The sequence below is a fragment of the Dreissena polymorpha genome, chromosome 3 (assembly GCF_020536995.1).
Source record: "Dreissena polymorpha isolate Duluth1 chromosome 3, UMN_Dpol_1.0, whole genome shotgun sequence".
NCBI lineage: Eukaryota > Metazoa > Mollusca > Bivalvia > Myida > Dreissenidae > Dreissena > Dreissena polymorpha.
In genome coordinates, this window is record NC_068357.1 from 91,404,534 (window position 1) to 91,428,949 (window position 24,416).

A 24,416-nucleotide genomic window follows, 5' to 3' on the forward strand; every position below is an offset into this window, starting at 1 on the left:
ATGCCCCGGGACGCAAAGGACCAACAGATGATCGTAAACACGCTGAACCTCTTCAAGTCCGGAAGTCGATTCGTCTTTCACACTAATAGTTAGGTCGCGGACGCTGTCATCTACGGCGTTTCGTATAACTCTTACGTCATAGTCGTCGTTAGGGACGCCCGATCCTATGGTCCCCTCGAGCCAGTTGGTGACCAGCATATAGTAAGCCCGACAGTACGCGCGGTATGAGGCCTTCAGTAGTGGGACGTTCTCACGACAACATCCGGAATCATCGAAGTGAATTGTGCTTTCCTGAAGAATTAGATTGTTTACAGTTTAAGGCTTTTTTTTCATAACCGGCTCTTTACCCGATAAGTTATTTTTACACTTTTATACTACAACAGCAATTTAATGTGTATCTAAGATGCGACTGCTACAGCTTTGGTTAACAAATTAAAAATCGCTACATTATTATTGAAGGCTTATCTAAATTGTTATGGCGTTTTTAACTATTTAAATTAGCGTATATGGCTATATGGCACTTAGATGGTTGTGTTAGAATGCATACATAACTTAAAAGTATGTATTACCATTGTTTTAGTTAAATGTTTAACAAGCAATTATATAATCATGTGCTCTATCGTTGAAGTTAAACTGTGTTGATTAACGTTAATAAATAGCTTGCAACCTGTAAAGCCCTTGTTATCAGAAAGGCTATTTAAACCTCTGTGTATGGTTAACCAGGGAATTTTATCAAAGCTATTTTTAAACCTCTGTATGTATGGTATCCCAGGGTTTTTACCAAGGCTATTTTTAAACCTCTGTACGTATGGTTTCCCTATACGTAACGCCTGAAGGTACGGACATTTGAGAGTTTTTGTTGTTGTGTTTAGCTTCGGGTTTTTTATCTGCAGTTTTTATTTATTATTTATAGCAACAACAGCGATAGTGATTTTGTTAATTGGTTATTATTGGGAAATTTAATTTTATTTGTTTCTTTTTATATTTTTTAAATTTAATTTCTACATTTATATAAATTGCAAAAATGAGTAGCGTAAGCGCTCAAGATCGGTTTAAGGCCGAGCTATTGACGGAGATTTCGAAGCTAGAGGCAGACATTACTCAATGGGACGATTCACTTCCCCAGTTTGCAAAGCCTTTGTTCCCCAAGCGTCTGTTGTTGCAGCCGGACCCTGTGGTGACAGGAATGCCGAACCCGTTTGATGTCGCATCAAGCGTCCCCGCTCCGCCTCAGTTGTTCGGTTTGCGCAAGGGGAGGTCCGCTGTGGCGATAGGTTCTAGGGAACGTAGCCCTGATAATATTACCTTTAAGGCCCCGTCCACGGTCCTTTTACCACGTATGCACCGGCGCGTGTTAGATGGTTACGGCATGCCGGCGCTATCTAAGGTGACTTCAAAGGAAGATACTAAACCCCAATGTGTATCAAATGGTCCTCTTGCCCTAAATGGTCTACCTGTCCCAATTCCATCTACCATCACTATTCCCATACCAAGCAATGCCCCGGTTTTCAATAACCTGCCCGGACCAAGCAACCCTCCTGACCCAAGTATTCCCCCGACACTTAAAGATCGGGATGATCTGACAAAACTGCCTACGAGCCTTCTATATGATGGGCAAAGCAATTGATTGGTTTTTCAGAGCAAGTTTGAGCGCTACGCAAGGGTGCAAGATAGGTCTTATGCAGAATGCGCCGATTGCCTTGGTTGGTGTTTGACAGGAAAGGCGGTCGATTTCTATGCGTTGCTTACCGAAGGGAGAGGGACGGTACCTTACGCAGAGCTAATGCAGCGGCTGCAGGAACGTTTTGGCGTCAGGGAGCTAACCGCCACCGCACAGGGCCGTTTCCACGTTGCCCATCAGGAAGTAGGTGAGTCCCTAGACGATTGGTCAGATCGGGCGCTGAAGATGGCAAAAGTGGCGTTTCGTGATCTGCCCTATGCATACGCCGCTGAACAGGCAGTGACGAAGTTTTGTCACGGTTAGCTTGACAAGGAGGCCGGCAAGCATGTAAGCCTGCAGCTACCCACATCGATGGGAGATGCGATGAAAATGATAAAGATTTATAGTCTTATAGTCATGTTCAGTCGACTTACGCCGCGGCTCCGAGGCATACCCAGGAGAGTGAGCAAGAAGAGTCGAGGTGGGTTCACGAGGTGAAAAAGGCACCCACTGCAGAGGAGGTCAGTGTGTCTGCGGCCGAAAAATTGACCCAGGTGGTTGAGAAGCTGCTGGATGCTGTGGAGCGATTATCAAACTTATTTGGAAGTTCGTGCGTTGATTCCTTTATCCGACAACCGGGTCAGCCGTTCCGAAATGAAGACTACGCTGAATACTTTGTGGAGGGCCCCCTACCCACGGAAGGTCCGGAACCGGTGGTACAACGGCCAACATGCCTACGAAAGGGGATCCGGCCCAAATGCTTACGATGGGAGCACCGGGAACTGGCGAAACAATCGGTACCATGGTGGATACCAAAATTCAAATTTCCGCTCTGAGGGATCCAAGCGAGGTAGATATGGGTCCAATTTGGGCGAGTATCCTGGCATGGCGAGGCGGGGCATATCGTGCTTTAATTGTGGTGGATGGGGACATTTGCAGCGTGCTTGTCTTGAAAACACAAAGTCCGTGGCCAAGCATAATGAGGTTTTGAGCCTCGAGAGGGGAGGCCCACATCATGTCAAGGACGTGCGCGATGCAGTCCCGTTGGTGCTGCCAACAGTACCAGATGTCGTCAGTGATCCAAGGATGGTCATGGGCGAGAGCACTGAAGGAGACCATGGGGATTCTGTGTGCATGGATGCGTTTGGCATACAACGGAAGGCGGTCCAGTCTGCCGAAGCAGCCAGTCGAGAGGCGGCGAGAAAATTGGCGACTAACAGGGCCGACCAGGTGGCGGCCGAAGTGGCCCAGGGAGCGGCGATTCACCAGGCAGTGGGAGAGATGGCCAAACCGGCCACTGGAGATAAGGCCAAACCGACCGCCGGGCATGTGGATCCGGCTCGTATCAATCAGTACCGCCTAAACTTGTAAAGGGCGAGGTTAATTGTTAGTAAAACTAGAACTAGAACTACTACTGGAAAACAATTAAAAAAAAATACCCCCAAGTTAAACAATTACAATAAATTGCAGTCACATAATACTAACAGAGGTATGGTACCTTATTTTTGTGATCCTCCTTACTACTCTGATATATCTTTACTGGAAACTATCTGATTTGTGATGTTGATAATGTATTACGGTGTACGCAGAATAACAAAAGTAGGATTTCTATTAAACATTGGGAGTAAGTTGATTAGATTGGTTTGAATAGATAAATGTCCTATTGTCTCAGTTTAAGCCCAGGCTTTTATCGCAATATTGTTGGAACTATAAGATTGAAATTAATCTGAGCAGTGCTCTGCAAAAAAAGGGGTTTAATGCATAAATATAAAGTGTCGTCCCAAATTATCTTGTGCCGTCCGCGCTGTCACACCGCACCATCGGATGTGGTAACTACGTAGATGGTGAATAGGAACCCGGTTTTCCCTGCAATATCTCAGTCTTGGTACCTCCATCACCTTTTATCCTTCCATATTAAGATTTGCGAATCAATCACTTCAATCACTTCGTCATAGCTGTATCATGTCTCATGAATTTCTTTTTAACCAACAATATGCCGAGCAATGTCGTAGAATTTTGTCGCACTCCATACTGTTGTTTTTTTATTGTTTTTTTCTTTTAAACAATATTTGCAGGTCTTTTTAATTTTTTATGTGACCATGCTTGACGGCAACTGTCTCGTTGCATCACATTGATTTTCTGAATGGCCGGAGGTGGTTCCCGGTGCATGTACACTTTATTTTGTTTTTTTGTTTTTTTTTGTAAGTATATTGTTTATAATTTTCGGATGAAAGCCGACAAGAATGTTTTTGTTTTTTCATTTAACTAATATGATGGTATTTTAGATATCCATAAGAAACAATGTTGTTTACTAACCGCTAGAATGCAGCGGTCTGTATGTAACCCGCTAGGCAAAGGCACTCCTGTGCCTGCGGGAGGGAGATCATGGTCCCATTTGAGTCTCTGTCTCTTCTGCCTTGGGTGCGACCGTACGATTACCATGGGGGCGCCGGCCCAAGAGGAGAAAAGTGGGAGGAGAGTGTAGTGCCGGGCACCAGTCGTCTGTCTTAAATATTGTTAAAGGGTGGTGGTGGGTACAATTTTTTTTGTTTTGTTTTAGTTGTCTTTCCCTCCAGATGTCAATGAAGTGATTATGCTGCAAAATGTACTTTATCTGTATAAAGCAATTATAGGTATTATACTTGGACAAAAATAAGATTATTGTTATTCTTATACTTTTAACCTTTTTGCCACTTAGATATGTATTTTAACGCATTTGTAGTCCCTTAGTTAAATTTCTTGTGATTTTATTATATAACCAACAGGATTTTTATTGTAGATTATGCAGTTCCATGTGGGGGCGAGGGCCTTTTCATGTGTGCTGCAAGGCGGATGTATTTATTGGCATTTATTTTACTGTTAAAGTTGGTGTAAATATGTTGCAAGGTGGGTACTCCTGTCCATTGATTGTGTGGACAAGAAAAGGGCAGGAGTTACAGGACCTTGTTTGGAAAATAACTTTTTTTTTGTTAGGGCATATAAGTTCATATAAATAACATAAGCTTATTTGCACTAAGTCATATGATTTTAATATAATTAAAAAGGGGGTACTGACGTTTTATGGAGATGCAATAACTTTAGTTGTGGTCTATTGCAGACGTTGCGCAAACAGAGAGGTCGGACGAAAGCCGGCCGGCATGCAGACCTAACTTTGAGGTGTTAGGTCAAGGTGCTTACGCAATGGGCACTATTACTTCATCGGTTGCGCCGGTACGATTCCTTCGCTGTGTGGCGTCGCAAAAGGAGAAAAGTGGGAGGAGTGTTGTGCCGGTGCCCGGTCTACAAAATGCGCACATACCTCGTGATTGGGAACTAGCGGCAAATCGGTATAGTGCATGCTGGGTAGCACGAGATAATACGGTCTCTGGTGCACGGGTGATTGATGCGAGTGGACGTGTTTTCCCAAGCTGAGTATTGCTAGGAGTAATTGTTAGCCTGTGGCTGTGTCAATGACACGTATTTCTCTGGAGGGCCATTCCCAGAAGGCAGAAGGTTTAAGTGCCATTCCGCGAGTGTAGCCGACAAGCCGACGAGTTTCCCTCGAAGACGACGAGGTCACATATTTGATAACTAATGCTATTTTCAGTATGGTTTATTTTCAGTCCCGTAATTACTCTATGTTTTCAGACACTCTAAGTTTTCGGACACCCCTTTTTTAGCAAAAATAATTATTTTTCATTACTTAATTTTCGGACACTCGAGTTTTCGTCCATAATTAATGTCTCAAAGTTTTCGGACAGTATATTTGACAGCGCTATTTTACCGAATTTCGATCCTGTTGTGATATCTAATGACACTTCTATCATGGGGTTTTACAACCGGATGAACATCATAAAACAAAGCAGGTTTATGTCTGAGGGCAACGGACCATAACCTTTGCGTTATTGGGTAAATGACCTTGTAAACCGGTATTAAACAGTGGTTTCGCCCGATAGCTTTAGCGGTATGACAGACAGACAGAATGTTTTATTGACGAAAACTTGACATTTTTTTGTCATTTATAAATAGGTCATATATCAACATATATATATATGACAATGACCATGGGTAGTGCCAATTATCTACCGCAATTGTACTACTCCTTCTCAGTAAAATAACTGTGACAAACACTAAACGCTTCCAAGTGTGATGCACCCTATTGCAAGTTTTACGAACAATTAGACAACAACTATCGGATATAAACAAACAAAGAATCCATAGTTTGCTTTTTTATTGCGTTAATTACAGGTTCATACTAGCTAGTATCGGTACATCACATGCTAGTCTTTTAACTCGTTGGTCAAAGTACAACCTTGTAGTAATTTTCGTTCAAATAAATTAGGCATTTAAAATTATTTGAAATGCAGTGCAAACATATATAACTGTAATTTATACTATACGGCATGGTATTTTACAAGCGTGTGCTAATACTGGTAGTCGTTGATGCAATTGACGCTATTTTCGTACACTTCAATTTTCGACTCTAAGTTTTCGGACACCTGTTTATTGTGAATATTTTTCGTATCTAAGTTTTCGGACACGAACAAAAATAATTATTTTTAAGTGTCCGAAAACATAGAGTTATTACGGTAATGCTATTTTCAGTATGGTTTATTTTCAGTTAGTAATGTTTGTTTATTAATCTTTTCAGGTGTTGCAGAAAGTGAACACTCTTCTCAGTGAACCAAAAGTAACAACGTTCGTTGCTGACTTTGAGGCCGGTCTATGGCAGGCTTTGCGCCAAGTCTACACGGATCCCGATATCAACGGCTGTGCCTTCCACTTCGGCCAGGCATTGTGGCGGAAGTGCCAGGAGATTGGACTCAGTACAGCGTATGAGAGTAGGGATCGAGTTTATAAGTTGCTACGGAAGTGCTTCGCGCTCCCTCTTCTGCCACCAGCCGACATCCGTCCCGCGTTCGGTTAACTCATGGAGAAAGGCCAAAGCGAACAACTAGCCCCCTTCTTCGCCTATGCTGAAAACACGTGGCTGACGAACAACGTATGTGCGGTTGAAAACTGGTCAGTCTACGGAAGATTAGTGAGGACCAACAACGACGTAGAAGGCTGGCACAACCGCCTTAACCGCAGGGCGAAGAAGGGAAATCTCTCATTCTATCTGCTAATCACCCTGCTGTTCGACGAAGCTAAAGAGGTGCCTATGCAGTGCAAGCTCATCAAGGTAAAGAAATTACAGCGTCATCAGAGTAGGCAAACCCGTGCCATCCAAGGGCGTTTGTGCGCGGCTTTGGACCGCTACGGGAAAAAAGAGATTAGTACAAGTGAGCTTCTGAATGAGTGCTGTAGACTGTATGGACCTGTGTACGTGTGTTTGTTTTTTTGCTAGTGTGAACGATTGAGTGAAAAGGTATATATCTGTTTGTTTGTCTGGTTGTATATAATAAATATTTTTTCTTATACAGTTTATATATATATGTATATATATATATATATATATATATATATATATATATATATATATATATATATATATATATATATATATATATATATATATATATATATATGTATATATTTGTTTTATCTGTTAATTTTTTGTTTGATTGTATGTATGTTATAAAACTTTGTTCTTGTACATTCGTTGGCTCACAACTCACAAAATTGCTATAAATGTAGTTTTTTTATTTGTTGTACATATATGTGTATTTGTTTAGAAGTGTTCTATATACATGTGCCTGAAATTGATGTGTATTTTGGATGTCGATATTATAACAAACAATAAAGAAATTTACAAAGGTATCCATATCCATATTTGTGTCCTTACACGATGAAATAATATAAAGCATGCTTGAATGAACATGAAATACTACAATTTTAATATTTAAATTATTAATTAAGGTAGCGCACCTCTAATGGGCACATATTCAAATATAATCTTTTTAATTATTTTCTTAATCAGCATCATTTCACTGAACTACATGCAAATTTGTAGGTAGGCTTTCCATGCTTTTTAAAAAAATATACCGATCTTTTCAAAACCACCCCCACGCTCGGCTTTTGTCCAGTTTATTTTTACCCCTGGGGTATATAAAAGTTCCATAATTCATTCAAATTTCCAAATATGGGCATGCAGTTGGTGTGTACAGATGCTGTAAAGGTGTTTAAAGTTTAAACAAGATGAAATAAGTATTCTTTTACAGACATTTATTTTTTACAAATTTTTATCTATGGAAGAGCGCCATGAAATGTAAATGATTTCAGCCAAGTAAAAATTGGGTCGGTTAAAAACAAAGTGTCATAAAATTCAAAATAGTATCATTTAAGTCATACTTTAAACTTAGTTTTTATAGAAACACTATATACAGCAAAAATACCAAGAAATAGACAGATTTACCGTTTAGTTTTTGAAATAAAAATAAAAATGCAATATGCATGGTTCGTATATTCAACAGTAAATCACCCAATTTCGCCATAACGTTGTTTTAATTTTAATAATTGAAAAATGTGCATAAAAATTGCAACATATTTAACAATAAATATAGCTTATATGCCATATTAAATCAAATTACGTTAGAAAATAAATAAAACCCGTCGCAAAAAAGTATACGTCGTCGGCAGGATTCGAACCTGCGCGGGAATATCCCAAAAGATTTCTAGTCTATCGCCTTAACCACTAGGCTACGGCACCTAATAGTAGGCTCTTCAACCTTCGAAGAAACCGCGGGAAATCATTAGAGGTGCACTACCGTAAGGTTACAATACACTAAATGATCGCTTCATAAAGGGCTGTACTCTCTAAAAAAATATCATAGTTGACAGGAAGGCATGTTTTACACGTTTTACCATTATTCGGGTGTTATCTTGCGGAGATAATGGTAGGGAATGAATAGGTGTTCACTACTGAATCCCTGAAATATGATACACGTGAAGACTATAGTAAACCATTGCACTAGAAAAGGTTACATTCCACTAAGAAACGGCCGAAAAAAAAGTTGCAAAAACAGTCGATTTTGATTTGTGTCAAGTTCTTTCTTGCATTGTACATGACATATATTTTTTATTGCATAAATCGATTCCGCTTAGAATGGCCTTTAAGAAAAGGTATGGTTATGGGGGTCTCTATGTGCAAAATGTTGCATTTATTTTCGCTCAAAGTTGTCGCTTTTACATTGAATTATATAGGGAAACTATTTAGTGTATTATGACCTAAACGCAAAACCAGGTCAAGTCTCAAAGGAGCTGTATTTACAGAAAATCATCATTCTTTTAGTGGGATATGACGCGTTTTGGCGAATTTCACGGAATAAATGCGTTTGTTTCACGAATTTAAGGAGCATCGTGAGTTTTTAAGAAGAAAATACGTTTTCAGAGGAAAATAAGAAAAAAAACGTACAAAAACTCGTCTTGAGCATCTCAAATCGCAACAATTTGTGCTGAAAGAGCTCATGAACACGTTTTAATAGTTGTTTACTTCTTTTTCTACATAGCTTGTAACAATATTCCAGTATTTTGACCGATTGTAATTACTTAGGGTAATCGTTTTACGCCTGACCGCCCGTTATAAATCAAAGCTCCGAACGCGAAAGCCACATGGCTTATCAGGCGTTATAATAAAATGCATTTTCAAGCATTTCTACGTGAAAGATCGGTCTGAAAATTGGCATGCACATAGAAAATAGGTTTATACGTATCGAGAAGTGCTTATTTTTCGCGATGTTAACAGTAAACGTTGTCTAATAGGTTACAATACACTAAATGATCGCTTCATGAAGGGCTGTACTCTCTAAAAAAATATCATAGTTGACAGGAAGGCATGTTTTACACGTTTTACCATTATTCGGGTGTTATCTTGCGGAGATAATGGCAGGGAATGAATAGGTGTTAACTACTGAATCCCTGAAATATGATACACGTGAAGACTATAGTAAACCATTGCACTAGAAAAAGTTACATTCCACTAAGAAACGGCCGAAAAAAAAAGTTGCAAAAACAGTCGATTTTGATTTATGTCAAGTTCTTTCTTGCATTGTACATGACATATCCTTTTTATTGCATACATCGATTCCGCTTAGAATGGCCTTTAAGAAAAGGTATGGTTATGGGGGTCTCTATGTGCAAAATGTTGCATTTATTTTCGCTCAAAGTTGTCGCTTTTACATTGAATTATATAGGGAAACTATTTAGTGTATTATGACCTTAAGACATGGTCCGTATGCTTCGCAAATCTGGGCCGTATGGTCCGCGCAAATCTGGGCCGTATAGTCCGATAATCTGGGCCGTACGGTCCGAGAATCTGGGCCGTATGGTCTGGGCCGTATGGTCCATGGTCCGTATGATCCCTAATCCCGTCTACATAGGCGGTGAAGATATACAACAACAACAACATGGCCGCAAAAAACTGTCATTGTTGGCGTCAAATACATCACTTTCAAAAGCCTAAAATAGGCTTTCTATTACATAATTAACAGATCAGGAAAACACGCATACTACCTTTGTAATGTGTATACAAAAGTGAATCCACTTACCCTGATAAAGAACGGTGTACAGATTATGTACTTTGTCTCACGTAGAACTTTTCGCGCTCGATTTGCGCGCTCGATCTGCGCAGTGGAATACCATATCCGGTTATTTCGTCTATTTCCGATAATGATCGTGAATTTTTTTTTCATTTTCTTTTTTCTGGAATGTCTTGTTAACGCAAAATAAAGTAACAATATTTTAAAATATGTTAATAAATACCAAATATTATGTCTTCAAAAAATGTCTCAGAAAAAATTATTCTTACTGTCACCGTAAACACTCATATCTTTTCGGCCTAGACCGTCAAGTGAGGGACTTATTCTCGCATGAATATGTAAACAATATGTCGTAGCCAATCTTTAGCAATTTTGCTTCAATACTATTTGTTTCACTTTTTATGACACTGTCATGTTATATAGTGATGTTCTGTATTTACAAGGCGTGTTATTGAGATCTGCGAAGAACGTCTTTTATTGCGCATGAATTAAGTGGTAAATCGGAGTTTTGGGAATTTGGTTCTTGACAGCCAGCCAATTCGGATAGGCTCAGAAATTTGTATCATTACTATGGCATTGGGGCTACGCCCCAGGCCAAAAACGAAATAAACTCTGATCACTTTCTTTCTGATATGGCTGGAAAGTGAGCGGCGTTTGAACAAATTATACAAGTAATAAAGGGTATAAAACGGCGAAAATACATGTCTCTGTATGGACGTCGCCATCTTGTTTTTCACGTGATAACCCCCTCTGATAACGCGTAATTCGGATTATTTAAGAGAGTACATGTTCGATATTAGTGGCAATATTTTATTTTTGCAATCTTAAACCAACATTTGCATATAGATGTGGAAAGTTATATAACATTATTAATTTTTTTTATAGAAATAACGTTTTTTTATTCAAACTCCAGCGAAGCCGCGTACAAATACGCATGTTTTCGGTTCCCAGCGAGCTTTTTCTTTTGATGTTGATACAATGTAATTCATGAATTTGTATTCGCCCATAAATAATATTTTCACTCACGTCATTTAAACGATACAGATTTTAATTGGATGTTGCATTTACATCAATTGTTTATTTCAATAAAATTCATACCGAACAAGTTTACGCCAATACCGACAATTACAGAAAATTATTAGAAATTGAATGAATATCTTATCTCGTTTATTTTCCGGTACTATTTTTCTGAACTTGTATTTTAGATTTTTATTAACCAACGTTTTATATTTTTTATGAAAAATATAATAAGATCTTACATACCCGCTTCAAAACGCATATAATTTACAAAGGTGACCCAATGATGCAAAATCAAATTTAATAGTCGGTCTTATTTCCCTTTGATTATGTATTACCATATTTACCTTCTGCACACCATTTCTTGCCCCCCGCGTGAGGTATTTTGGCTGTAATAAATTGGTTTGTCTTGCTCATGAATTTTCGTAAATGCTCACACTTTTGGGCAGTGAACAATAATTTTCTAAATGTGACATTGCATATTTGTTCCATAGTATCTGTTTGTCTTTCTAGGTTTGGAAAAGCAGACGGTTTATACAAACACATTTATTTCCGATAAATGTCTTTGTTTGTGTTATTTGTTCTTGCTTTGTTTATACCAAACAGCTACCTGGTACACGTAGCCTAACATTGTTTGTTATATACATATATATATATATATATATATATATATATATATATATATATATATATATATATATATATATATATATATATATATATATATATATATATATATATATATATATATATATATATATATCTATATATATCTTATCTTCTATATCTATTATCTCTATATCTAGCTATCTATATATATATATCTATATATATATCTATATATATATATATATATATTGTTGTATCTGTTTGTTTTTTGTTTGATTGTATGTATGTAATAAAACTTGTTCTTGTACATTCGTTTGCTCACATCTCACAAAATTGCTATAAATGTAGTTTTTTTATTTGTTGTACATATATATGTATTTGTTTAGAAGTGTTCTATAAATATGTGCCTGAAATTGATGTGTTTTTTGGATGTCGATATTATAACAAACAATAAAAGAATTTACAAAGGTATCCATATCCATATTTGTGTCCTTACACGATGAAATAATATAAAGCATGCTTGAATGAACATGAAATACTACAATTTTAATATTTAAATTATTAATTAAGACATGGTCCGTATGCTTCGCAAATCTGGGCCGTATGGTCCGCGCAAATCTGGGCCGTATAGTCCGATAATCTGGGCCGTCTGTCCGAGAATCTGGGCCGTATGGTCTGGGCCGTATGGTCCATGGTCCGTATGATCCCTAATCCCGTCTACATAGGCGGTGAAGATATACAACAACAACAACATGGCCGCAAAATACTGTCATTGTTGGCGTCAAATGCATCACTTTCAAAAGCCTAAAATAGGCTTTCTATTACATAATTAACAGATCAGGAAAACACGCATACTTCCTTTGTAATGTGTATACAACAGAAAATCCACTTACCCTGATAAAGAACGGTGTACAGATTATGTACTTTGTCTCACGTAGAACTTTTCGCGCTCGATTTGCGCGCTCGATCTGCGCAGTGGAATACCATATCCGGTTATTTCGTCTATTTCCGAGAATGATCGTGAATTTTTTTTTTCATTTTCTTTTTTCTGGAATATCTTGTTAACGCAAAATAAAGTAACAATATTTTAAATATGTTTATAAATACCAAATATTATGTCTTTAAAAAATGTCTCAGAAAAAAATTATTCTTACTGTCACCGTAAACACTCATATCTTTTCGGCCTAGACCGTCAAGTGAGGAACTTATTCTCGCATGAATATGTAAACAATATGTCGTAGCCAATCTTTAGCAATTTTGCTTCAATAATATTTGTTTCACTTTTTATGACACTGTCATGTTATATAGTGATGTTCTGTATTTACAAGGCGTGTTATTGAGATCTGCGTAGAACGTCTTTTATTGCGCATGAATTAAGCGGTAAATCGGAGTTTTGGGAATTTGGTTCTTGACAGCCAGTCAATTCGGGTAGGCTCAGAAATTTGTATCATTACTATGGCATTGGGGCTACGTCCCAGGCCAAAAACGAAATAAACTCTGATCACTTTCTTTCTGATATGGCTGGAAAGTGAGCGGCGTTTGAACAAATTATACAAGTAATAAAGGGTATAAAACGGCGAAAATACATGTCTCGGTATGGAGGTCGCCATCTTTTTTTTAACGTGATAACCCCCTCTGATAACGCGTAATTCGGATTATTTAAGAGAGTATATGTTCGATATTAGTGGCAATATTTTATTTTTGCAATCTTAAACCAACATTTGCATATAGATGTGGAAAGTTATATAACATTATGAATTTTTTTATAGAAATAACGTTTTTTTATTCAAACTCCAGCGAAGCCGCGTACAAATCCGCATGTTTTCGGTTCCCAGCGAGCTTTTTCTTTTGATGTTGATACAATGTAATTCATGAATTTGTATTCGCCCATAAATAATATTTTCACTCACGTCATTTAAACGATACAGATTTTAATTGGATGTTGCATTTACATCAATTGTTTATTTCAATAAAATTCATACCGAACAAGTTTACGCCAATACCTACAATTACAGAAAATTATTAGAAATTGAATGAATATCTTATCTCGTTTATTTTCCGGTACTATTTTTCTGAACTTGTATTTTAGATTTTTATTAACCAACGTTTTATATTTTTTATGAAAAATATAATAAGATCGTACATACCCGCTTCAAAACGCATATAATTTACAAAGGTGACCCAATGATGCAAAATCAAATTTAATAATCGGTCTTATTTCCCTTTGATTATGTATTACCATATTTACCTTCTGCACACCATTTCTTGCCCCCCGCGTGAGGTATTTTGGCTGTAATTAATTGGTTTGTCTTGCTCATGAATTTTCGTAAATGCTCACACTTTTGGGCAGTGAACAACAATTTTCTAAATGTGACATTGCATATTTGTTCCATAGTATCTGTTTATCTTTCTAGGTTTGGAAAAACAGACGGTTTATACAAACACATTTTTTCCCGATAAATGTCTTTGTTTTTGTTATTTGTTCTTGCTTTGTTTATACCAAACAGCTACCTGGTACACGTAGCCTAAAATTGTTTACCTAACCGGCTTAACAACGCATACGACTCAAACAGTACATTCTAAGTATAACGTTATGTAATAATCATTTGAAGCATTTGTCCAATTAGATATGGATTATACCAGTCGTTTCTGTTAACGTGCCATGTTATAAAATATAGTGCATGTATTTTGGTCCGCATTTCTGCTGATATGTCTGCATTTACATATCATCGGAAATTTAATATATGAGGACTAAGCTTTTGTTTCAGAAATACCATCCAGTATACCAATTTACTTAAAAATAAATTAAAAGACATTGTTCAACGAACAAATTGTTAAAATAACACAAGAATGTTTTTGGATTTTTATGCTCCTCCAAAAAAAATTTGGGGGGAGCATATAGTCGCCGCTTCGTCTGTCCGTGTGTTCGTGTGTCCATCCGTCCGTCCGTCCGTGCACAATTTTTGTCCGGGCTATTTCTCAGCAACTAATGACCGGAATTCAATGAAACTTTATGGGAAGCTTCACTACCAAGAGGAGATGTGCATATTATCAGCCGGTTCTGGTCGGATGATTTTTTACAGAGTTATGGCCCTTTGAAATTTTCCATTAACTGTACATATAGTGCAATTCTTGTCCGGGCTATTTCTCAGCAACTAATGACCGGAATTCAATGAAACTTTATGGGAAGCTTCACTACCGAGAGGAAATGTGCATATTATCAGCGGGTTCTGGTCGGATGATTTTTCACAGACTTATGGCCCTTTGAAATCTTCCATTGTACATATAGTGCAATTCTTGTCCGGGCTATTTCTCAGCAACTAATGACCGGAATTCAATGAAACTTTATGGGAAGCTTCACTACTAAGAGGAAATGTGCATATTATCAGCCGGTTCTCGTCGGATGATTTTTCACAGAGTTATGGCCCTTTGAAATTTTCCATTGTACATATAGTGCAATTCTTGTCCGAGCTATTTCTCAGCAACTTACTACGGAAATTCAATGAAACTTTATAGGAAGCTTCACTACCAACAGGAGATGTGCATATTATCAGCCGGTTTTGGTCGGATGATTTTTCACAGATTTATGGCCCTTTGAAATTTGAATTTTTTAAGTTGCTAAACCATCCATCGTATTATTTTGTCCAAAGTTATGCCCCTCAAGACGTTTCCTTTTATCTGAATATATAGTGCAATCTTGTGACAAAAAACCTTTGGGGAGCATCACCCGTCTCCGACGGTTTCTTGTTTTTACTGATGGTGCACACTGTCAACACACCTTTATCACCTGAATTCATTTTGACTTTGTAACCGGTCAAATTCTACGATAAGAATTTCAAATACGCTTGACAGTATCGAATAACGAAAGAAAAAATATGCTAAAGTCAGCAGAACGCTATCAATGGAAAATGCAACAGTATAAGACATAACCCCAACAAAACCGTTCAAGTTGCATAAATAAGCCTTTCATGTTGGATATAAACATCGAAATTATTATTACAAAGCGGACTGGTCTGGTAATCGTAATACATTACGCTGGATAATGTTTTGACAGAGTCTGACTTCTCCAGACGAAAAAAATAACGGATTTAATGCTGTGGCTTGTTCCAACGATCTATAAATAAACACAATTGATGCTTTTAGGTCTCTCTGTTTAGACGAACACATTCGTCGTCGGCATTTCCACAGTACATGCAAATTCAACAATGATTTGAAATATTGTGTTTCCGTGTACAGGGTGCAGGATCACGTGACTGTTGGGGTTCCCACCTTTTAACGTTAATGGATTTTAACACGACGGTAAGTGTTGCTTTATTTCAAATAACTTCTTTAAACTAGTTTTCTTAAGAATTTCGACTAGTGCTCAAAAGACAGATTTTATGCTGCTCATGGCAATGTGAAATACATCAGAATTACTTTATTTAATAAACATGTCTTCTTGTTCAAAAATTCCATTTTTACTGCATTCATTGTACTCGGTTATGTTTCACGCAACGTGAAATTTTGTCTCCGATTTAAGACGTATTCAAGGATTTATTCTTTTACCTTTAAACTGCAAGAAAAACTGTCTTTTTGGCACCATAGATATTTGCAAATGTATTTCAATAACTTGAGATTTTTGCAAAAATAAAGTTCTTAACGGTGTGATTACATTCTGTCCAGAAAAGCCCTGAAAACCCCATTGATTCTGCACCCTGGTGTATGTAATATGTCCATATGGTATTTCCGATAAATTACACTGGTAAGACTGACGAATACATACTGATATAAGACGGCGAAGATAGCACTGGGTCGCCTCTATGACTTGTAAAAATCATATAGTTTTTGTCAGTAAAATCAGTAAGTAGTAAAGGAAAATGAAAATGATGGGCCATCGCAAATTTTCAATAGAAATTTAGTTGAAGTAAACCAAACAATATTTCTTTTAAATTATCTAAAAATTCAATATGTGCTGCTGACGTCAGGCCGGTGTTTTCAATAAACATGTAAATGAGAAATACTTCCTTAGGACGTGGCGGCATTTTTTTATAAATCAAACTAATTGCAAGAAATTCGGGCGACTAATCTAATGAACATTAGTGAAAAATTGTTTTGAAATTCAGCCAGTAGATAATGGCAATATTAGTAAAGATTCAATAAAAAATGCCTACCGGGTATATTAATTTAAGTTATTTGAATGCGATAACGGTACATCATAAGAAGTATACACATAAGTATAAGTGTATTATCTCCAGTGGCTTCATTCGGAATTTCAGGGTTTAATTTTTCGTTTACATAATCCGCTTCATTCTAACTAAAAAATATACCGGTACATTAAAGCGATCAGTGCACAGGTATTGGGCGAGTGGCCAAGTCACTTTAACACTATCAATATGTCATAAAACAACTTTTTTCATAAAAAAAAATTCTGATATAATTTCTATAAACAAGGTAGGTATCTCTTGACACAAGAAAATCACCTACATCAACATTTTTAAGCCATTTAGTGCCTAAATGGCGGTCGATTTTCGTAAATTATGTCCCATTTTGTTGGGAAAGGATGCCTCGTGACGAAAAATGACCACAAACGGCTACTTTCCAACATAAACTACAAGAAAACCTCTCGAACTCGTAGAAATGCTAGGTCGGCTCCGATCTGACCGAACGTTCAGTGCCGATTTTTACAAGAGAAAAGTATCGAAATACCCCAGCTACCGAACATAATCCGCATTAGTACAATAAATAATGAGATTTCTTTGAAGATGGTTGTTTTAAGTAATACATGTTTTGTATAGACAAAGATTACAATACCATGTAATGAATTTAAAACATGATTACTACGGATCCATGCATTTCATGCAGTAACATTTCTTAGCGATGTATTTCGCTATTTTGTCCCTGTTAACGTTTCGCTGTTACGTTACGCTTTCATTACCACATGGACGCTTCCCAATTTTCTAATAACTAAGCTTCATGGTTTTAGTATATATGAAAACTTAATTTCTTGTATTTCTCGTTTATTAAAAATGATGTAAACACAAAAATATTCGAACATAGAAAGGTTCTTTGCAGATCATTGGTATGTATATAATGTATAAGTTAACATTGTTTTATTTAGAAACGTATTAAAATGTTAAAGTTTACCCGTTTAGTTTTGTACAACTTATGCTTTCAAAGTGTGGTGTTAAATAAATATATGCTTAGAAATTATACACAGTTGAAACTCACACATGTTTTGTAAAAATAAATATATAACATATAAAAACGTATGTATATCATTAAAAAATACATGTAATATTGCCGTCCCACAGACTTTCCTTCAAGAATATTATCTGTAACAAGTACACCAAAAATAATCATTTTTTCGGATTGATTAATCTATGGCTTTGGCTGTACTCAACGTCTAGTTGTGCATCTTAAGTCATAAAACGTAAGATGCAGTTAAAATGTTGTTTTCTTAAAGTAAAAATGTATATATATAAAGATATTGGCATTTTGTAAAGGTTACAAAAACTAACAAAATCACAACCAAAACAAAATAAATCGATAAAAAATCAATATTGGAATATTGGATATATAAATAACGTATAGTTTACCATTCACAGTATAAAAAGCAAACATAATTTAAAAAAAAGTTTATACGTTCAAAAAATGTTTAGTTTAAGTTACATTTCAACATTCGATGCTGTCCAATTCATTTTATGATTCGAGACTGCTAGTTTGTTAGTTTGGATGACCGGATGATCAGTACTCAGCTGTTTTCAGAACGAAACAAAAAAATCAGGGAAAAATTATCAATAAACCACGTGTCTTTCATCGAACAGTCCGTCAAATATGTGCGCATTCCCTTCGACCGACATGAAGTTCCGGGCCTTTTCCGACCACGCCACCATGGTCTGCGTGACGTACTTCCGGTCCGCGTCCGTGTACCGCCTCAGGTACTGGACAGGCATGTCTAGTAGCTTCTGTATGGAGATCACGTGATCATGCTTTAACTCGCGTTCCCCGCGAGCCGCCATCATGTCCAGAATGCTCTCGTCCAAATGGAGACTTCCGTCGGAGTCGTTTTCCATGGACTCTCGTCTATCTTGGACAACGGAAACGCCGCCTTGACGATCCTGCCTGAAGTATTCCGGATGGTGACAATTGTGAGCATAGTGGTGCTTCAGAGCTAGGTCCCATTCCGTCTGCTCCTCGAGAGTTTCCAACTTCCGGAAGCCCACACTTCCGTCACCGAACATAACGGCGTAGCCCAACGCTTCCATTGGCGAGAACTTACTCAGATCATGTCGTAGAATGTGATCTTTCATATTATCCGATAACTTAACGCCGATTTTAACACACAGCTGGTAACATTTGTCCAACCAGCGGCGATGGGAGACGACAGTACGCAAATGCCCCGGGACACAAAGGACCACCAGATGATCGTAAACACGCTGAACCTCTTCAAGTCCGGAAGTCGATTCGTCTTCCGCACTAATAGTTAGGTCGCGGACGCTGTCATCAACGGCGTTCCGTATAACTCTGACGTCATAGTCGTCGTTAGGGACGCCCGATCCTATGGTTCCCGCGAGCCAGTTGTCGACCAGCATATAGTAAGCCCGACAGTACGCGCGGTATGAGGTCTTCAGTAGTGGGACGTTCTCACGACTACATCCGGAATCATCGCAGTGAATTGTGCTTTCCTGAAGAATTAGAATGTTAACAGTTTATGGGTTTGCTCATTACCGGCTCTTAAGTATATAAACAAAATCTGACTACGACAACAGTAATATTAATATTTTCTAAGATGCGGGAACTACCGCTTTGGTAAATATATTGATAACGGCTACATTATTAGTATACAAATGTAGGTTTATCTGGATCGTTATTGCTTTTATAAAACTATTTAAACTAGCTTAAATCGTACATTTATGGTTGTGCATGAATGCATATATGAATAAAAAGTAGTATTTACCATTGTTTGATTTAAATGTTTAACAAGTTATTATATTCGTACGCTATATCGTTGTGATTTAACTGTGTTCGTTTATGTTAATAAATAGTTTGCAAACCAATAAAAACCAGTCGTTATCGGAAATTACGATAGACTATTTTCAAACCTAAGTATATATGGTTTCCACGAAATACAAAAAATGACATTTGTCGTTTTTTTATCTTTGGGATAACTTTCGGGTATGGTGGGAAGTTTGACCAATGAAGTAAGAACATTTAAGTGTTATGAAACCACAAAATCAACTGCATATACAATAAAGTTATAATTAGTGACAATGTATGCGATGCGATTGAAAGAACGTTCAGTTATGATCATTTTAGTTGAAGCTCATTCATTTCAAGTAATCATTTCAATTACTACATAAATATTGTACTAAATTAATGTTTAATTTCTGTTACGACATACGGGTAATTCCACCTCAACTTTGTAAGCAAAAATTATAAAATGGAACTTTTATAATGTCATACTTCTTTTCTAAATCCTTGTCTACTATATACCTCACCTGCACTCTATCTTTATGGTATTGCATTCACATAATTTCACATTGGAATAAATGGATAGGAAAGTACCTAATATGGGTAAAGGAATGTATAATATAAAAATGATAGATAAATTAAGGCAAAAATACTGTGGCACTAAGGTGACATCACCGGTCCAATAAAAAGACAGGAAAACAGAAATTGTGTTTTCCGCTCCAAAAAAGACAGGAAAACAGAAATTGTGTTTTCTGCTCCAAAAAAAAAGACGGGAAAACAGAAATTGTGTTTTCCGCTCCAAAAAAAGACAGGAAAACAGAAATTGTGTTTTCCGCTCCCACACCCCTCCCCCCCAAAAAGACGGGAAAACACAAAATAGGTATGTTTTCCCGTCTTTTTTGTTTTGGAGCGGAAGACACAATCGCTATATTGTGCGTACAAGATAATCGGCCAATCACAGACGCGGATTATATAGAGGGAAGATACTATCTTGTTCCCTCAAATTAATCAGCCAATGAAAACGTCCTAAAGGCAAGGCTCTGATATAACATACTACTATTACTACTACTACTGCTACTACTACTACTACTTCTACTACTACTACTACTACTACTACTACTACTACTACTACTACTACTACTACTACTACTACTACTACTACTACTACTACTACTTCTACTACTACTACTACTTTTAGTAGTAGTACACAATTAAGTATGTATGGCCTTATTGGCTTTACCAACAAAATGTTCTTTGGTTGATTTAAACTTCCCGTATAATTCAACACTGTGCATAAATTGTTTAAATTATCAACCACTTCAATATCGTTACAATTGTATGCCCATTTGTTTCCATGAAACTAAGCTTGTTAATATCATTTAACAAATAAAACCCTTCTTTTACATTATTAGCTCCGAGGAAGACAATTTACGTCTTATTTCCTCGTAATATGGACATTAAATTAAAACATACATTTCAGTTTCAACTCCAGTACCAATTACCGCATACTGAGCATATTATATTACTATGTAGGTGCACTCTCTTACACTGCGGTTCATTACATTCATTACATGTATGTTGAGGAACGAACGACAACTCTGCTAGGAGCATGATGTGGTGCGGTAGTCGAGTGGTAACACACTGGTTTACCATTCCAGCGGTCTCCGGCTCGATTCCAGGCCAGGGCACTGGCAATTTCAGAAATGCTTCAAGTATTTCCCACCCAACTAGAGATGTACTGGTATGAAACCCAGGTAATTCTCACGTGTATCGGTGCTATACACTGAGCACGTGAAAGAACCAAGGGATCTATTCGTAAAGAGCTAGGGTATCGCACCCGGATTCCTTGTATCTCAATACTGTCTCTTCTGCATGCTGTCTCTTCAGCAAAAACCGAAGGACCCCATTGGAAATAAGTGCTTGCACTTTCATGGGTTATCCTTGAACGCAAGGTCAAAAAATAAATAAAAAATAAATCTATTCATTCGTATCGTCCAGTTTCAAATCTTAGCTAAGGAAAATCTATGTTTATGGGGAATCATAAAATCTATTCATTCGTATCAGGCAGGCAGGCAGGCAGGCAGGCAGGCAGGCAGGCAGGCAGGCAGGCAGGCAGGCAGGCAGGCAGGCAGGCAGGCAGGCAGGCAGGCAGGCAGGCAGGCAGGCAGGCAGGCAGGCAGGCAGGCATGCAGGCATGCAGACAGGCAGGCAGGCAGGCAGGCAGGCAGGCAGACAGACAGACAGACAGACAGACAGACAGACAGACAGACAGACAGACAGACAGACAGACAGACAGACAGACAGACAGACAGACAGACAGACAGACAGACAGACAGACAGACAGACAGACAGACAGACAGACAGACAGACGTGCTTATACATTTGTACACACAATAACATGTCGAGGACAGCTTAATTTGTGTGCACAGAAAATAAAAAAATATTAAAGAATTATCAAAAAAGTAGAATTTTAATAGACCCTTTTCACAATAAGCCAAAATTGAAAAGAGCGCTGAACGAGGCTGAAAGTGATTCAAATCTAATAGTGCCACGCAAAGCTGCATCTGATTTCAAACCTTCACTCTTTTGAATATTCGGCAACCTAATGATATTGTCCACACAAGATGACATTGTCAGAATAAGCAGAAATATATACTTCTCGTTTCAAGTGTTAATACTTGAAAAAAAAGTTCTGATTAAAGTACTTTCTTTTCTTCACTTGTTTGAACATATTGTGTCTCTCTTCGGTTGTGCATTTTTATCGCGGTGTTAAATAAAAGACCTACCAAAGATTTTGTTGTTTATTGAAAGATCTGCGGTTGTATTGCCCCAGTTCCTTATTCAAACCGAACAAGAGCTTGTCACAGTAGTGCAAAATCCCCGCCAAAATGTGTTTGCTTGTATGACAACACTTGTTTTAGAGAGTAGAATAATATTGGTAAAACATGACACTGTGTCATCTATTTATATTTCAAAGATCAATTAGTTATATAGTGTTGGAGTTATGCTGTGGAGAATAAAATATATGGAAATGAAAGAAACGGAGGTAATTAAAAAAGAAGCCTGTTAACAGTTACTGTTCTTGATCACTGCATTTTTCAAGTTCAAGTAAATCCCTTCACTAGATTTAGAGTTATGCTCCGGACAAAAAATTACTTTGAAATTATATTAAGGAAGATTATTCCAAAAATAAGGTAGAGAGAGTTGTGGCTCTTAGTCACTGCACTTCTCATACTTGCCATCTGTTTATATTTCAAATTTCAAGTAAATCCGACAGTAGATTTAGAGTTATGCTCATGACAAAAATTTAGTTTGAAATTATATAAAGGGAGATAATTACAAATCTAAGGTAGATAGGGTTATGGTTCTTGGTCACTGCACTTCTCCTAGTTGCCATCTGTTTATATTCTAAGTTTAAAGTAAATCCATTGAATCGATTTGGAGTTATGCCCTGGACAAAGTTTCGGACGGAAAGACGGACGCACAGACGGACGGAGACTATTACTGTATCCCCTCCGAAAAAAAAATCGGCGGGGATAATAAGAAACTGGGTTATCATTTAGTAAACTAAGTGCCACTGTATTGCAATTAATATGTTTAATACGAAACCTACATAAACACTGATTTTCATTCATATACATATTCATGTCAATTTACGGTACTTTTTAAGTAAGAAATGGTCAATTGTATATTCGATTACAACAAAGAGCAATTCGTTGTAATTTATAACGAGTGGAATTAACTTATGTATTATTTTAACTGCCTCTGTACATGTACATGTATTTTTTAAAGATTACTATTTACATGTACACTTAGTAGCATATATATATATATATTGAAACCATCTGTATGGTGCACATGTCATTCAACTTTTAATACACCACTGGTTATACCACTGGAAATTCCTTCCACTGAGGCGTATCTCGCTTGCCTATGATAGATTTTGAATTATTAATGTTGAACGTTAGCTGTGGTTGGATGTTGTAGATCGGGATATGTGCGAAAAATAAACACACTTTAAAAATAAAAATCGCTCATACGTTGTCAGCAAATGCGCGTTTCTTGACTGTTCGTGCGCTAGTTATTTTTCCGTTTACAAAAGTTTTTCCGTCATATCACGGTGGTAAGTTTACCACCTCATACTTTTCTGGTTAGTTGGTATACCAGGACTCGGAGCAAATACTTATCCTACTTAGTGACACATTCATTACTTGCATCAGAAATAGGGGAGAATGGCCGTAGGAAGGAGTTCACGGCCAATCCATAAATTATGTGGCCGAGCCTGGGGCCGAACCAGCGATCCTCTATGATACATATCTAACACTTATATTTACGTACGCACACTCATCATGGTTTGGTGAGCTTACTCATTTGTTTGTTCACATTGGATACGGCTACTCAATATGCAAGTCATATTCAACCACGCATAAACAAATTAATATCGGCGTTGGAAATAAATACATGTGGGTGAAACGGTATGCGAGTTATGTTTTCCCGGGTCGCTGAGCAACGCATGTTGGTTATTTAAGTTAACTAACACCTTGTGCAAGTAACGCAATACTGTTTAAAATGATTATTTACTTATAACCATTATTGTATAAACTAACAAGAGGGCCATGATGGCCCTGTATCGCTCCACTGTTTTTTCTTTGCGAAAAAACCGTGCAATGCGCATGGGTTGAAATGTACTCAAGCATGTGACTTTCTCTTTCTATCCCTCGTCC

The 24,416-nt window shown here is 37.4% G+C and overlaps 2 protein-coding genes across 5 annotated transcripts in view; one reads left to right on the forward strand and one right to left on the reverse strand.

Annotated features, from left to right (window-relative positions):
* Positions 1 to 19,786, reverse strand: part of LOC127875281 (uncharacterized) — a 157,401-nt gene extending 137,615 nt beyond the window's left edge. Inside the window, exons 1-2 of one of the 3 annotated variants that reach the window (XM_052420234.1) lie at positions 19,679 to 19,786; positions 19,164 to 19,406 (exon numbers count right to left, since the gene is read on the reverse strand). In XM_052420234.1, the coding sequence (XP_052276194.1) occupies positions 19,164 to 19,406; positions 19,679 to 19,681 (246 nt within the window). In that variant the 5' untranslated portion in view covers positions 19,682 to 19,786. Of the gene's footprint in view, positions 1 to 17,721; positions 19,407 to 19,678 lie in introns of those variants that run through there. The other 2 variants (XM_052420232.1, XM_052420230.1) reach the window with 2 other exon arrangements.
* LOC127875282 (uncharacterized) overlaps positions 1 to 24,416 on the forward strand; it is a 171,987-nt gene that overhangs the window by 136,055 nt on the left and 11,516 nt on the right. Inside the window, exon 1 of one of the 2 annotated variants that reach the window (XM_052420237.1) lies at positions 19,263 to 19,530. The exons of the other annotated variant lie outside the window; for it this stretch is intronic. The gene's annotated coding sequence lies outside the window, so the exon portion shown is untranslated. Of the gene's footprint in view, positions 1 to 19,262; positions 19,531 to 24,416 lie in introns of those variants that run through there. 2 annotated transcript variants of the gene reach the window in all.